General features: G+C 57.8%; 1 protein-coding gene across 1 annotated transcript; it reads right to left on the bottom strand.

Annotated features, from left to right (window-relative positions):
• Positions 1-836: 836 nt before the first annotated feature.
• On the bottom strand, positions 837-12,267 carry RHOD (ras homolog family member D). The gene is made up of 5 exons (XM_047775145.1): positions 12,090-12,267; positions 5,880-5,967; positions 5,034-5,143; positions 2,859-2,993; positions 837-1,447 (listed from the first exon to the last, which is right to left on the bottom strand). The coding sequence occupies exons 1-5, from the start codon at positions 12,198-12,200 to the stop codon at positions 1,280-1,282; spliced, it is 612 nt and encodes a 203-aa protein (XP_047631101.1). The 5' UTR covers positions 12,201-12,267; the 3' UTR covers positions 837-1,279.
• Between the last annotated feature and the right edge of the window lie 3,625 nt (positions 12,268-15,892).

A 15,892-nucleotide genomic window follows, 5' to 3' on the forward strand; every position in this document is an offset into this window, starting at 1 on the left:
AGGTGCAGCTCTAAAAAGAAAAAAAAAAGGAAAAAAAAACCAAGAATGCAACATCAACCTGAACCTCCAGCCTGCCCTAGAGGTTTTGGACTTGCCAGTCCCCGCAACTGAATTTGTCAATTCCTTAAAATCTCTCTCTGTGCACATCTATGCTATTGGAGCTATTTCTCTGGAGAACCCAAACTATATGATAGTATCGGTCATATTACATACATTACATCTATAGAATATAGTCTATTGTATTTATCATAGATTAAAGTAATACTCATAGGAGTTCCTTTCGTGGCTCAGTGGTTAACAAATCCGACTAGGAACCATAAAGTTGCAGGTTCGATCCCTGGCCTTGCTCAGTGGGTCAAGGATCCGGTGTTGCTGTGAGCTGTAGTGTAGGTTGCAGACATGGCTCTGATCCTGTGTTGCTGGGGCTCTGGCATAGGCTGGCAGCTGCAGCTCTGATTTGACCCCTAGCCTGGGAACCTCCATATGCCGCGGGCGCGGCCCTAGAAAAGGCAAAAAGACTAAAATAAAATAAATAAATAAAGTGATACTCATGAACTTTTGTGTGCAATTGCTGTGGGTTAGGCACCTGCTAAGTTCTTTGCAGGTGACTCTCGATGCTCTTACTCATCCACAAGCTCCATCGTGTCATCTTTGATTGGTCCCATTTCATAGATGAGAGGCCCAGAGAGGTTAAGACACCTACCCAAGGTCCTAAAGTGATAAAGCCAGGTTTGGATCCTGGTAGTTACACTGGATCCAGTGCCAACGTGGGTGTGCTCTTAGCCACCATGGAACATGTGTGTAAAGGCATTTCCAAACAAGAGGCATGACACAACTGCCAAGTGATGTCAGTTTAGTGATACAGTTACCACTGGGATGGGCGGGGTGAAGGGGGACCAGGTGGGGTGCCAGTTCTGGCCGGAGAGTCCTAGGGCTGCTGGGTCCTGAAGGTGCAGTTCCGGGCATCGCCACGAGGTGGCGCCAGGCTACCCCAGGGCCTGTGGTCCAGGGCAGGGAGCTGGGAGTGGTTCCAGGGGTCTTCGGGCCACCCCTCCACCCCCACAGGGCTGGTGAGCCTGGGAGTCCCTTTCTCCGGTTTCAGAGGGTTTTCCCTCCAGCCCAGGGGTCCCAGGCCCAGCCTTGGTGGGGCCCATCTGTTTGAGGTACAGTTCGGTGGTCCCAGCCTGGGGACTGGGTCCAGCCCAGCCAAGTGGGAAGGTCAGCGCCAGCTCCTTCCTGTGCGGCTGGGGCGGTCGGAGATGGAGGGAGGGCAAAGCCGTCAGGTCAGCACACAAAAGCTCCGGGTAATCCGCCTCCAGAAGTTGCGACCGCGGCTGCTAAGGGCCACCTCAGCCGCCTCTTGGAAGACGGCCCGGACGTTTTCCTGGAGCAGAGCCGAGCACTCAAGGTAGGCCACCGCGCCCACGGCCCTGGCCATCTCCTGGCCCTGATGGGGAGAGGGGGCTGCTGTGAGGTGGGGGCCTCCGGTCCAGCCTCCCCGCAGCCCGCTTGGCCACCGAGGTGCAGTTTTCTCGGCGCCTACAGCTCCCACTCCCGGCTTGACCAAGGACATTCATTGATGGCTCCACCGGGTTTCTTGCCTCAGTTCTCAGCTGGGTCTCTGCCTCTCCAGGCACCAGCCGATTAACTTCCCAGCCTGACCGGGTGTGCAGCAGAGAGAGGCCTGCAGACTGAAGAACTGGGGGTCCTCCTTTGGCCTCAGGTTACCTGGCTGTGAAGTGGGTAGGTACGACTCCTGCCTGACACCCCATTCCCTCTCCATCCAAGCAATGCTTAAGCCACTGAGCAAGACAAGGGACCGAACCTGAATCCTCACGGATACTAGTAGGATTCTTACCCCTCCCTCCCTCCCTCCTTTCTCTCTCCCTTTCTTTCCTTCTCTCTTTCTTTTGTCACCCTGAGGCATATGGAGTTCTTGTCTGCAGCTGTGAACTAAGCTTCAGCTTCGGCAACGCCCGATCCTTAAGCCACTGCTCGAGGCTGGGGATTGAACCCACTTCCCAGTGCTCCGAAGGCACTGCCAATCCCGTTGCGCCACAGCAGGAGCTCCTCTTCCTTTCTTTTTTTCTTCCTTCCTCCCTCCCTGCTTCCCTTTCTTCCTTTCTTTCTTTCAGCCACACCCACAGCATTCGGAAGTTCCTGGGCCAGGGATGGGATTTGCACCATAGCTGCAACTAGAGCCGCAGCAGTGGTAACGCCAGATCCCTAACCCACTGAACCACCAGGGAACTCCAGTTCTTCCTTTCTTTCCCTCTCTTCCTTCCTTTCATTCTTTCTCCCCCCCCCCCCTTTTATCTTTCCTTTTAGGGCTGTACCTACAGCATATGGAAGTTCCTGGGCTGGGGGTTGACGTGGAGCTGCAGTTGTCGGCCAGAGCCACATCCACAGTCAGGTCCAAGCCACATCTGTGACCAACACTAAAGCTTGTGGCAATGCTTAACCCACTGAGCAAGACCAGGGATTGAACCTGAATCCTCATGGATACTAGTAGGATTCTTAACCTGCTGAGTCACAATGGGAACTACCCTTCCTCTCCACCCCCTTTCTTTTTTAGCCATGGCATACAGTGGCTTGATGTGGGAACTGCCAGACGGGGGATTGAACCCAGAGCACAGCAGCAAAATTGCTGAGTCCTAACCCTAAGACCACCAGGGAACTCCCCAAGCCCAGCAGTTCTTGACCACGACAACCTCCAAAAGCAACCCCTACCCAACCCATACCATGCTTGTGCCAGAAGCCTGGCACTGCACGGCTGAGAGGCTGGGCCGGGAGCAGAGTTACTCTGGAAGTTCCCCCTCCTGGCACCCCACCCCCTGCCCCTGGGCTGGGATTCCTACCCTGTGGTAGGTCACGGGTTCCAACCCATTTTTCCGCAGCTTCTTCACCAGTGACTTGTCCTTGCGCAGATCGGTCTTGCAGCCCACGACGATGATGGGCACCTCCTTGCAGAAGTGATTCACCTCTGGGTACCACTGTGGGGAGGGTATGCATGTGAGCCAGTGGGAGGATGGGCTCCTCTCCTGCCCTCCAGCTTGACTCAACAATGGTCATCGGCACAGGCAACATTTAGGGAGAACGCCAGGCTCTAAGGCTTAACCCCCAAATCCCTACGATGCAAGGCCTATCATCAGTCCCATTGTACAGATGCGCTAACTGAGGCTCAGAGAGGCTTTTACCTTGGCCTTGGTCACACAATTGGAAGTGGCAGGATTTGAACCCAGAATGGGGGAGATGGGGCCCAGAGCCCTGTTCCCGTCTATTCTAGAATCCTGTCCCACAAGGTAAGCAGTCCCATGACTGTCTTCCCCAGGGGTAAAATATAGAAAGTAAGTGAGCCTTAAAATGAAGTAGGAGTGGAGTTCCCATCGTGGCGCAGTGGTTAATGAATCTGACTAGGAACCACGAGGTTGTGGGTTCGATCCCTGGCCTTGCTTAGTGGGTTAAGGATCCTGTATTGCAGTGAGCTGTGATGTAGGTCACAGAGGCGGTTTGGATCTGGCGTTGCTGTGGCTCTGGTGCAGGCTCGTGTCTACAGCTCTGATTAGATGATTAGACCCCAAGCCTGGGAACCTCCATATGCCATGGGAGCGGCCCTAGAAAAGGCAAAAAGACAAAAAAAAAAAAAAGAAGTAGGAATTCCCATTGTAACTCGGTGGTAACAGACCCACTAGTATCCTTGAGGACGTGGGTTCAATCCCTGGGCTTGCTCAGTGGGTTAAGGATCCGGTGCTGCTGTGAGCTGTGGTGTGGGTCTCAGACATGGCTGGGATCTTGCGTCGCTGTGGCTGTGGTGAGCCCAACAGCTGCAGTTCCCATTCGACCCCTAGCCTGGGAACTTCCCTATGCTGCAGGCAGGGCCCTAAAAAGACACCCCCCCAAATTAAATTAATTAAAATAAATAAACGAATAAAAATGAAGCGGCTCACAAAACAGCGGCAGCAGCTGTTAGCCTGCTGGGGAGCGCTGCTATCCTGTGTCAGCTGCTCTTTGGAATGTGAGGCTCCAGGGCCTGGTGTTTCAGTCTGGGCCATAACTCGGGAGCCTGGAATCCAGTCTTTATATCTCCAGGAGGGCTCGCCTGCTCTGTTTCAGAAAAAACTGGCATCAAACTGTCTGGCTTCTGGAGCCAGAGGGGGCTGTGCGAGGTTCCAGGCAGATGCTTTCCTGCACAAAACTGCCCTTGGAAAGGGTCTCCTTCCTGACTCCCCCTTGCCAGTCCCAAACAGGGAACCCTCAGCCCTCCCCAGCCTGAGCCCTGACATCAGTGATCACGCCCTCTGAAACCTGGTCTTCATTCCCCAGCACCGGATCCTTAACCCGCTGAGCCACCAGGGAACTCGTCTGCAATGCTTTTAGGTTAGAAGATTAACGTAAGTGGTAAGTGCCCAGAACCGTACCTGGTACACAGTATGTTCTCCATAAACACTGCCATCACCGTGTGGCTACTGCTACTAACGCTGTCACTGGCCATGCCCCAAGGAAGCCTGGAGCACAGGGTTCGCATGCACATGGAGGCCCTGGCAGCGGCTGGGGCAGGCTGAGGCTATGGGCAGGAGAGAGGGACTCCAGGGACACCTGTGAGCAGCCTCGGGCACCTCTGACATAATTGGCAGATCTCCTGGGAGGTCGCTGGGAGCCAGCAGTCACGCTGCTGGAGGCTGATGGATCATGTGATCCTGGGCAGGCCTGGGCTGGGGAGACGGAGGGGCCTCTGGGTCCCCCAGCATTCTAAGGCAGGGTCACAGTAGAAAGAGCCACTGCGTTCGGGGTCTGTAGTATGGGGCAGACAAGGACCTACTGGATGGGGGAGTCAGAAGCCCAGTTCAGGCCCCGCCACCAAATCCCCATGGGACTCTGAGTAAGTCGCTCTGGGCCCAGTGTCCCCATTTAGACGCCACAGGCACTGGATGCGAGATGAGCCTCTGAGAGTCTGCCGGGTCCAGGGCAGGCGGGGAGCAGAGTGGCCTGGCCAGGGGGCTGTGCCCCCCTGCCCCTCCCTCCCCAGCGCCTACCCGGTTAGAGATGTTGTCAAAGCTGTGTGGGCTGGTGACGTCGAAGCAGAGGAGCAGGACGCTGGCGTCAGGGTAGAACAGAGGCCGCAGGCGGTCGTAGTCGACTTGTCCTGGGTAGACGGGGCGGTGGTCACGCCCTCTAGATCTCCTGCCCCCCTGTCAGCACCACCCCAACATCAGGGAGGTCACCCCAGCCACGACGGGGGTGGGTGTGTGGTGGGCGGGATCTGTGCCTCGGGGGCCAACACAAGCTTGGCGCTTTGATGGCCATTCCACTGTCCCTGGGGGCAGGGTTCCCTGGGCCTGTCTGTGGGATGTGCCAGCCCCAGCCTGGGTGAGAGCGCTTGCTGAGAGAGCCCTGTTCTGGAGGGAGGGGGTATGCGGAAGACCCCCTCCTGGAGGGACCGAGGGAGGCCACCACTCAGAAGCCTGCTTTGCCCTGGGCTTGGGGGGGAGAGGACGACCAAGAGGCAGGAGGGACCTGGGCAGAGATATGGTGGCCCAACCAAGGTAAAGGGGCAGCCAGGGTTCCCTGGGTTTAGCTTTGAGTTCGGGTAGATTTGACTCTGAACCCTTTGTGGGCAAGGTCAGGAGGCCGGAGGGCAGAAGTCAAGGTCAGGCAGATCTTGCAGAAGCTAAAGCCAGAGTGGAAAGCTTGGGAGGCCCGCCTTGTCTCCAGGCCCCAGTGGGCAGCCTGGGCTGGGGAAGCAGCAGACACAGGCACAGAAGCAGGAAGGGACAGGCTCCTGGGGACCCTGACCCTGGCCCACGCCTGTCCCTTGGAGATTAGTGGGCCTCCCTGGTTCCCCTCCTCCCGCTCAGCCCCTCCCCCAGCACTGTGCCCACCTGCCGTGTCCCAGATTTGGAGGTGCACGGGTCCGCCCTTCATCTGCAGATTCACGCCCAGCCGCTCGAACACCGTCGGGGTGTAGCTCTGAGGAAGAAGAGGTCAAGGGGGCAGCAATGAGGGCAGCTTCTGAAGAGGGGCGGTCCTGGTGCCCAGGCCAGAGCCCAGGAATGCACTCAGCACGGCCCCTCTCTGGGGGCCAGCAGAGTGGAGAGGTTTCTGGGAAGCAGTTGGCTGGCAGCACTGAGGCCTAGAGCTGGCACCGCCTAGCTGTGTTCCCGGCCATGGCCTCGACCCTCCGTGGCCTCTTCCTCGACAGTGAGGTATCTCTGTTAATCACCCACCCATTGCTGCGAGCTGCCTCGAGGATGCAGTGAGGTGCTTCTTGCAGACCCCTGAGCATAGAGCCACGTACAAAAGAAGCATATACCAGGACGGTTATTTTGCTATTTTCTTTCCTCTGTTGGCCGCTCTGCCGTAAGGAGTTCCTCGGCCAGGGATCAAGTCGGAGCCAAAGTTGTGACCGAAGCTGTACCTGCAGCAATGCTGCCAGATCCTTAAGCCACTGTGCTGGGCTGGAGATCAAACCTGTGACCTAGTGCTCCCAAGGCACGGGACACAACTGACCCTGTTGTACCACAGTGGGAACTTCTTCTTCTTCTTTTTTTTTTTTTGGCTTTTTAGGGCTGCACTTGTGGCATACAGGAATTCCTAGGCTGGAATTGAATTGGAGCTGTAGCCGCTAGCCACAGCCACAGCCACAGCAACTCGGGATCCCTACATTGCAGCTTGTGGCAACACCAGGCTGTTAACCCACTGAGCAAGGCCAGGAATCAAACCTGCATCCTCATGGCGGCTAGTTGGGTTCATTACCCGCTGAACCACAAAGGGAACTCCCAGTACTATTATTTTATCTTTGTCGCTGCTCAGACTGTTCCATTTCTGAGCCTTCCTTCCTACTGTCCCCTCTTCCTGGAATGATATTAACCAACATTTGTTCATTCACTCATTCATTCAAGAGCACCTTCTCTGAGTCCGATCCTGGACACAGCGGAGCAAGTAATAAAGACTCATTGCCTGCCCTGGGGAGCTCCTAGATTTTGGGGTCCCTCTTTTGCCTCCCAACACCTCCCAATCTGACCAGGATGCCCCCATTCAGTCTCCTGTCTGGCCACAGGGGGAGGTGTCCCAGGCCAAAGGCGCCTCCACCCCAGGCTCCCAGAGCCTGAGCTCGGCTCCGCTGCACAAAGACAGAAAACTGAAAACAGGCCGGGCTTTTTTTTTTTTTTTTTTTGTCATTTTAGGGCCACACCTGTGGCATATGGAGGTTCCCAGGCTAGGAGTCGAATCGGAGCTATAACAGCCGGCCTACGCCACAGTCACAGCAACACCAGATCCGAGCTGTGTCTGTGACTTACACCACAGCTCACAGCAATGCTGCATCCTGAATCCACTGAGCAAGGCCAGGGATTGAGCCTGTGTCCTCATGGATGCTAGTCAGATTCGTTGCAGCTGCGCCATGACAGGAACTCCCAGGATGGGCTTTTACTCACTTGCAGGAGTGGAGAGGGGAGCCTTACAGATGGGGTCAGAGCAATAGCGGGGGAGGTTTTCAAAACCCCGCCACCCACAAGCCCTTTGCAGCTGGAGCAGCTGCATCTTGGGTGCCCAAGCCTTGCTCCCTTGCTTAGGGCTGGGTGATGGGACCCTGTCTTCCCCTCTTTCCAAGCTGGGTGGGACCCCCACCTGCCCGTGACTCAGGAGGACGTGGAGCCTGCCCGCCCGCCTGCCCGCTGGCCCTGCGGCAGGCCCTGGCCCCTGGGAGGGGGGCCCTCAGCGGTGGGTGGCTGAGGTCCCCCAGGGCACTGGGGAAGCTGCAGGAAGAGGATAGGGAGAACGGCGGGTCCCAGAATGGGCAGCTGGGCAAGATGGAGAAGTCAAGGGTGGCCCTGGACCCGAGTTTCCTGGCACTTCCTCTGCTAGCAGGCAAGGGCTCCCCCCTCCTCCCCATGCTCCCCTCTGGCTCTTTGCCAGGCGGGGCACAGTGTGACATGGAGGCAAGGAGCACCAGCTTTTGAGTCAGATGTGCTTGGCTTAGGACAGGCGCTGACACCCACTGGCTGTGTGACCTGGGGCCAGTGCCCTCACTGGTTAAAGAAGAGGAGTGGCCGTGTGACAGCACAGGCCGGCTGGCAGGAAGGCTCACCGCAAATGCACATGGCTTAGAAAGCGTGTCCTCCGGGGGGGGGGGGGGTTCCGCCCTGGCCCCTCCCCAGCCTGTCATGTGGGAGCCCTGACATATCGGTTGAGTCCCCAGCTCGGCTGCCCACCGGCCCTGATCTGAAGTGCAGGCCCTCCTGCCACGAAGCTCATTGGAGACACACGGCAGTTAGTGCCCGTGGAGATGGCGCCTTCGTCACCCACATTCCCTAGGGACCTGCTGTGCACGGCCCCGCACCTGCACCATCTCTCATCCCTGCAACCTTGGAAAGTCGGGACTAACCCCCTTTCCCTGATGAGGACAGGGGGGTCCCAGGAAAGGAAGTGACTTGCCCACAATAACGGACTGGACTGACGGTTAAAGGTGGAGCCAGGACTCTCAGGCTCCAGAGGGACTCTGTCCCCGGCCACCTGCCTCTCCTGAGGTCACCAGCCCCTGGCACCAGGAGTGAGTGAGAAAGTCCACTCCACAGCGTGGGCCTGGGGTGCTCCTCCGGCTTGTGCTTGTCACAATCCTCCCTTCTAGTCTGGAATGTCATCCCGGAGACTCCGCACCTTCCGTCATGCTCTTTGAACCCCCAGGCAGGGTCACCCTCTGCCCGTGGAACCCGTAAGCCCCTAATCTTATCTGCTGAGCTGTTTGCCACCAGGAAGACAGGGCCAGGCCCAGCCTGACGGGGCAGTGATGACTCAGGCTTGGGTCTGCCCTCGTGGGGCTCATAGGCTGATGGATGGATGATCACAGGATGGGGGACACAGCTCAAGAGAGGAGCGTCAGGGGTCCCCCAGGGAAGCGCACCCATGGGAATCCCGGTGAGGACCAGGGAGAACGCAGCCAGTTCTGGAAGGCCAGCCGGTGCTCCCTGCCCCTTCCCACCCCCACTCTGCTGTGCGGCCATAGGCTTCTGGGCCTTGTGATAATGGCTGTGGCCCCACGTGGCAGCCAGGACTGGAGAGGGGCTGGTGCCCAGCCAGGAGTCCCCCTGCCCGGAACCCAGGGATGGGCCACAGCCAGACGAGGCTCAATGAGCCCCCGCCCCGGCCAGTCCCAGCCTGCTCTCTGCCCTTTGCTACAGGCAAGAGGCCTGGGATACAGGACCCCAAGTCTCCCAGATGCCGGCTCCCTGGGTCTGGAGGGCTGTCAGGAGGAGGAGACCAGGGGCGGGGGCTGAAGGCTGGTCCCGCAGGCAGACACTGGGGGCTGCAGAGTGTCCTGGTCGTGGGCGGGAAGACCTGGGTTCCAGGCCAGCACTGCCCCTGCCGGGCCCTGTGGCCTGAGGCCAGACTCCTCTCTCTCTCTCTTCTCTACCCCTCTGGCCTCAGTTTTCCTGAAGATGAAGGTCGTTCCAGCTCTCAGCCCTTGTGTTTTTTTCTTTCCTTTCGCTAGCTATGCCTGTGGCATAAGAAAGTTCTCGGGCCAGGGGTCGAATCAGAGCTGCAGCTGCAGGCTATACCACAGCCACGGCAACACCAGATCTGAGCTGTCTCTGTGACCTACACTGCAGTTTGCGGCCATGGCGGATCCTTAATCCACTGGGAGAGACCAAGGCTCAAACCCACATCCTCACAGAGACGACACTGTGTTCATAACCCGCTAAGCCACAGCGGGAACTCTGCTCTTGTGTTTCTTCTTCTTCTTCTTCTTCTTTCTTTCTTTTTTTTTTTTTTTTTGCTTTTTAGGGCCACCCTTGAGGCATATGGAGATTCCCAGGCTAGGGGTCAAATCAGAGCTATAGCTGCCGGCCTACACCACAGCCACAGCAACGCTAGATGCTTAACCCACTGAGCAAGGCCAGGGATCAGACCTGCAACCTCATGATTCCTAGTCGGATTCATTTCCACTGCGCCACGACGGGAACTCCATGCCCTTGTGGGTTTTTTGTTTGTTTGTTTTTTAAACGTTTAGAGTTAGACCACTTTATTTATTTATTTATTTATTTATTTTGCTTTTTAGGGCCGCACCTGCAGCATATGGAGGTTCCCAGGCTAGGGATCTAATGGGAGCTACAGCTGCCAGCCTACGCCACAGCCACAGCCACGTTAGATCTGAGCTGTGTCTGCAACCTATACCACAGCTCATGGCAATGCTGTATCCTTAGCCCACTGAGCGAGGCCAGGGATCGAACCCGCAACCTCATGGTTCCTAGTCGGATTCCTTTTCGCTGCACCACGATGGGAACTCCATGCCTTTGTGTTTCTTTTAAGTGAAGAGGTCTCTCAGAGTTTCCAGTGTGGCTCAGTGAGTTAAGATCCTGACTAGTATTCATGAGGATGTGGGTTTGATCCCTGGCCTCGCTCAGTGGGTTAAGGATCCAACATTGCCACAAGCGGTGGTGTGGGTTGCAGATGTGGCTCGAATCCTGAATTGCTATGGCTGCGGCGTGGGCAAGAAGCTGCAGATCCGATTTGCCCCCTAACCTGGGAACTCCCATATGCCACAGGTGAGGCCCTAAAAAAAAAGACAAAAAAAAAAGTCTCTCTTGTGCTTGGAGGTAGACAGGTCCTAGGGAGTCAGGGTCCCCTAACAGGGGAGGAGCCGAGACAAGGCCAAGTTCACCCCTGGTGATAAGCATGCCTTCCTTTCCCCTGGCTGCCCAGAGTGTCCTTCAACACACACACACACACACACCACACACACACACACACACATACTTTCCATCGACTGTGAGAGTCCAGAACAGTGGTGGTGACGCACCGCCCTCCCAGCCCCTCTTCTGGGCCCCAGCTGGCCCAGCCTCTCTGTGGCGCGCCCCACACTAAGCCGTAATTGCTGGTTCTCACAGGGAGCATCTGGGGGCCTGGAAACACAGCCCTCCCCCAACCAAAAAAAAAAAAATCTGTGACCGGCCAAAGGACGTGACGTCAGCTCCCAAAACCACAAAGCAAGAGTCGGCTTGATGCTGCCACAGTGGAAAGAAAGGCTGACACCGTTACCAGGCCTGGCCTCTCCTGCCTCCTCCATCCAATTCCCCAGCACTGCACCACCCCAGGGGTTCGAAGGATGCTGAGACAGGATGGGGGGGTGGGGGTGGGGAGGTCATATGGGAAGCAGATCCAGGGACTCCCAAGAGAACTGGGCTTAGGGGGCGGGGGCAGGCAGTGTGGGTGGGTGGGTGGTCCAGCCCCTGTCCTGGTGCCGGCCAGTCTGCCTGGAGAGCCAATGAACATGCTGGAGAAGGGCTGACAGTCCACAGCCCAGGACAATCCAGAGCCCAGGCATCAAGGATGTGCCAGGTACCCCGGGGGCGTCTCTCAGCCTTACCTTCATTCCACCTCACCCCCACTCTCAGGTCGCTCCTCCCCCAGAGGTTGAGTGAGGAAAGGGAGGCTCCAGAGGCTAAGCGAGGTACCGAGGCCCCCGGGGTTTGTTACAGAGGCTGAGGTGCCAACCCAGCTGCCTGGCGAGCCCGTGTGCTCTTCCCCTCCAAGGCTGAGCCCAAGGGACACCCACGGCCGGGGCAGGAGTTGGGAGAAGTGATGTTTCTCCAGAAAAACTTGTGCTGCCTCTCAGTGAGTCCTTTCTGTTGCAGCTCAGAGCTGGCCCCTGACCTATAAGAACCCATTCCGCACAGCGACCCTGGGAGGTGGGCGCCATCATTATTCCTGTGGCGCGGTTAAGGAAACAGGCACAGAGAGGGTAAGGGGCGGGCCGCAGGTCACACAGCTTTAAGTGGCAGAGTCATGATCTGAAGCCAGGCGGCCTGGCTCCAGAGCCGGCCGTCCCTCTTAGCCATGCTGGGCCACCAAGGGCTCACTGAGTCCCCAGGTGGCCTAGGTCAGTCCCTGGGACACCCCCCCCTGGCAGTGCCGTTCTTGGCACTTGACAGACGATCTCACGGAGGCCTTCACTCCCGATGGCAGAGCAAGAATGGCCTTGGAGCCCACGCTCCGCTGGGAGGCAGGACCCGAGCCCGTCGAGGGGTGGGGTGGGGGGGGAAGGATGCGCCCAGGCCGCGCGCCCCGCTGCGCCCCGAGGGGCTGCCGCTCACCTCGGGGAAGGCGCCTTCGGCGAAGACCATCAGCAGCGACGTCTTCCCGCAGCCGCCGTCGCCCACCAGGACCACCTTGACCTCCTCGCGCTCGGCCCGGGCCGCCTTCATCGCGGGGCAGCGGAGGGCCGGCGCCGAGAGCGGCGAGCTGGGGCCGGCGGGGCAGGAATGTGGAAGGGGCGGGGCGGCGGGAGGAAGTGCGGGCGGCGACGGGCGGCCCAGGTGAGAGGCCCGGCCCCTCGGGTCCCAGGCCCCAGGCAGCCCCAGAGCCCCAGAGCCCCTACCGCCCCTGCTGTGTGCCAGCGCGGAGGCCACGGCGGGGGACCCGGCGCACGCCCATCTGATGGGAGGAAAGTAGCCGGGCAGCGATGCTGTGGAAGGGGAAGAGGGGGCTCTGGGCCCACTTCCCGGGGAGCAGGGAAGCGGGGATCAGCCCTGCTGGTCTACTAGCTCCGCAGGCCGCGGCCTGGGGCCCTACTGCCCAGTATAGGTGGAGCAAACAGCGGAGCTAGTGATTTTTGATTGACTGACTGAATGAATGAAGGTGCATCTGCTCCGCAGCTCTGGAGACAGAGCACAGCACAGTCCCCGTGGTGTTTCAGGGCATGCGGGGAGGGGGTGACCGGGCACACCAGTATGGGTTAGTCACTGGCACTGCCACCCGCCCCCAGCCACACCAGGAAGTCTCACCACAGGTGGGTCTCACCTCTGCAGGGGCATGATCTGGGGAAAGCCATGGAACCTTCCATGTGTGCAGGGCTTAGAGCAGGTCTGGCTCACGGCTGGCGATGCCATGTGTGAGTGATTCTTAGGACTTAACCAACACCGGTGGCTCTGTGCCCAGGACCTGGGGACCCTGAACCATTGAAGTCCAAGTCTCCCACTGGGGTCTCTCCCACGGCCTAGAATGGGAGACAGGCTGGATGCCCGTGTGATAAGGGCCCCGGTGGTGGTGGTGGTGGTGGTGGGGACAGGCAGCAGACGGGAGTCGGGAAGCCAGGCTCCTCGCCAGGGCTGAAGGTGGTCAGGAAACCCTTCTGAGAAGAAGGCCCAGAGTCTTGAGGAAAATGTGAGACGTGGTGAGATGGGGGAAGGGAAGAGGGTTCCAAATGGAGGGAGAAACATGTGCAAGGTATGGGGCCACGAGGGGGGCTGTGCAGAGGGGCAGGGCGCAGACCTTTCCTGCCATGATGGCTGAGGTTGGGTTAGGGTGAGGCTGAGGGTTAAACAGGGCCTTGATGGTGGAACCATCCAGATGCCAGGAATAAATGCAGAACTGCCCTGGGGACTTACTACCACCTGACCTCCTACCCCTGTTAGCAGCCTGGATTGAAATATCTATTTTAGGAGTTCCCATCGTGGAGCAACTGAAATGATCCAACTAGGAACCGTGAGGTTGCAGGTTGGATCCCCGGCCTTGATCAGTGGGTTAAGGATCCGGCATTGCCATGACCTGAGGTGTAGGTTGCAGATGCAGCTTGGATCTGGCGTTGCTGTGGCTGTGGTGTAGGCTCCGATTCGACCCCTAGCCTGGGAACCTCCATATGCTGTGGGCGCGGCCCTGAAAAGTGAAAAAATAAAGTATTTTGAAACAGGCCCAAGGGCCTCCCCAGATCCCGGAGTGTTTTCACTGAAGCTCAAAGAAACAGAGGGCAAAGGTCTTTGGGGTTCACCCCCTCCCCCCATGAGCCATGGCATCGTTCCTCACAGCGTTCAAACCACAAAGGTGAAAAACCATCCTCGGCCCCTTTGAACCTCACCTGTGGCCCAAACAGGCAACCAGGGCAAGAGGCACTGCCCCCACTGCCCAGAGGCAGAGCCCAGGCCCTCGAGTCCCATTCCAAGCTCACCAGGGCCACGGTCAGCAGGCTGCATAAGCCTCACCTGGATGGAGGGAGGGCCCCAGGTCATCCCCACCCTTCAGGTGCCCATGCCTCCCCGAAACCGCCACAGGGCTTGGCAGTGACTTGGCACGGGGCTGGGATTGTAGCCTCCGAGCAGGGCTCCCCGCCCTAAGGCGTGGTGGGGAGGGACCCCACCCCAACCATCAGCTGTCGGCCTCATCATCCCCTAGTCTCCCCATGGCTGCTGTTGTCACGCTTTGGGTGGCAGGCGGGGCCAGACTATGGGTGGAGGGAGCTGAGAGTTGAGGCAGAGGCGTTTGGCCTTGGTTGCTATGGGGATAATCACTCTAATGACACTCTTGTTGTGTGTCATGCTTTAGTTTCACTGAACATTTCCTAATAATAACAGCGCCCATTAGTGGCTCCCTACCCGTGTGGAGCTGCTGTCCCCTAGTGGGTGGGAGTTGCTAGCCCCCTTTTACAGATGAGGCCCTCGAGGCCCAGAAAGGTGTAAACTCGTCTATGAACCACAGTTAGGAGTTCCCTTGTGGCCTAGTGTGTTAAGGATCCAGTATTGTCACCACTGTGGCTCAAGTCTCTGCTGTGGTACAGGTTCGATCCCCAGCCAGGGATCTTCCACATGTTGCAGGTGCAGCCAAAAAGCAAAAACCCAAAAAAAGTAAGCTCCCCAGCTAGCAAGCGGTAGAACTTGAATTTGAACCCAGGTCTGGCCACACAGCTGGGCTCTCTCTACCACCATACCTCATATGCATCATGTCCTTTAGCACTCAGACCGTGAGTTGGGCTCAGTGGGGGACCTGCTTCCCCCATTCGACAGATTTGGAAGCTGAGGCTCCGAGAAAGGCATTGGCAGGTGTCAGGCTACAGGACACAGAGTCAGAATTTCAACCCAGGTCTCCTGACGGGAAGGCCAGCCTCACTCCGACCCTGTGTTCCTGCTTCTGTGAGAAGGAGCTTGGTCACTGGGCCAGAAAATCTGCCCTGGCTGGCAGCGAATTTTCCCAAATCTCAGCCATTGCTGGACCCTGGACAGCACTGTTTTCCTAGTTACTTTTGGAGCAGGGAGGTGGCCCAGGTCACTGTCTGCCTGGTGAGGGCACTGTTTACTGTTTGACCATTTTCTGTGGCTGCTGTTCACTGCCAGCTTGTGGGTGACTCAGCCCCTTGAGGCCCCACCAGTCCAAAGACCAGAGTCCTTGGGCACCTTGCTCAGCGGGTCACTGTCCTGCAGACCTCAGAACAGCGGAGGTGGCCAGGCTGGCCCTCGGCCTGCAATGGAATCCTTCCGATGCCAGTGACCAGGCAGGATCATCCAGCCCCCAGCCAAGTCTTGAGCACCTCAAGAGTAGGGACAAAGGCTCACCCATCTCTGTACCCCTGACAGGAGTGCCTGGCCCAGGCTGGCACCAGCTGTGGGCATGGCTCAGGATGTGAGGTCCAGCTGCCTGGCTGAACAAACAGGGAAAAATAGGAAAATGAAGGAGCTAGGAGAGAGGGAGGGAGATGGGCTGACTCAAAAGAAGAAACACTGGAGTTCCTGTCGTGGCACAGTGGTTAACGAATCCAACTAGGAACCATGAGGTTGCGGGTTCGATCCCTGCCCTTGCTCAGTGGGTTAACGATCTGGCATTGCCGTGAGCTGTGGTGTAGGTCGCAGATGTAGCTTGGATCCAACCTTGCTGTGGCTCTAGTGTAGGCCGGTGGCAACAGCTCTGATTAGACCCCTAGCCTGGGAACCTCCATATGCCGAGGGAGCAGCCCTAGAAAAGACAAAAAGGCAAAAAGACAAAAAAAAAAAAAAGAAGAAAGAGGAAACACTGAAGAAAGAAAGAAATAAAGGAACAAGAGTTGCATGGATGAGTGAACTTGGCACATGACCGGAGGTCAGAGATAGCAGACGGGCGATCCCCCTCGGCCTCCATCTGCTCCAAGCCGCTG

This window comes from Phacochoerus africanus, chromosome 4 (assembly GCF_016906955.1).
Source record: "Phacochoerus africanus isolate WHEZ1 chromosome 4, ROS_Pafr_v1, whole genome shotgun sequence".
Taxonomy (NCBI): Eukaryota; Metazoa; Chordata; class Mammalia; order Artiodactyla; family Suidae; genus Phacochoerus; species Phacochoerus africanus.

Bases quoted from the DNA above. Each gene is read 5' to 3' on its own strand.
- RHOD (XM_047775145.1), bottom strand. From the start codon at position 12,200: ATGAAGGCGGCCCGGGCCGAGCGCGAGGAGGTCAAGGTGGTCCTGGTG. The intron at 2,994-5,033 runs GTAGGCGCTGGG...CCCTCCCCACAG, and splicing joins TTGACAACATCTCTAACCGG to TGGTACCCAGAGGTGAATCA. The intron at 1,448-2,858 runs GTAGGAATCCCA...TCTCCCCATCAG, and splicing joins AACCCGTGACCTACCACAGG to GGCCAGGAGATGGCCAGGGC.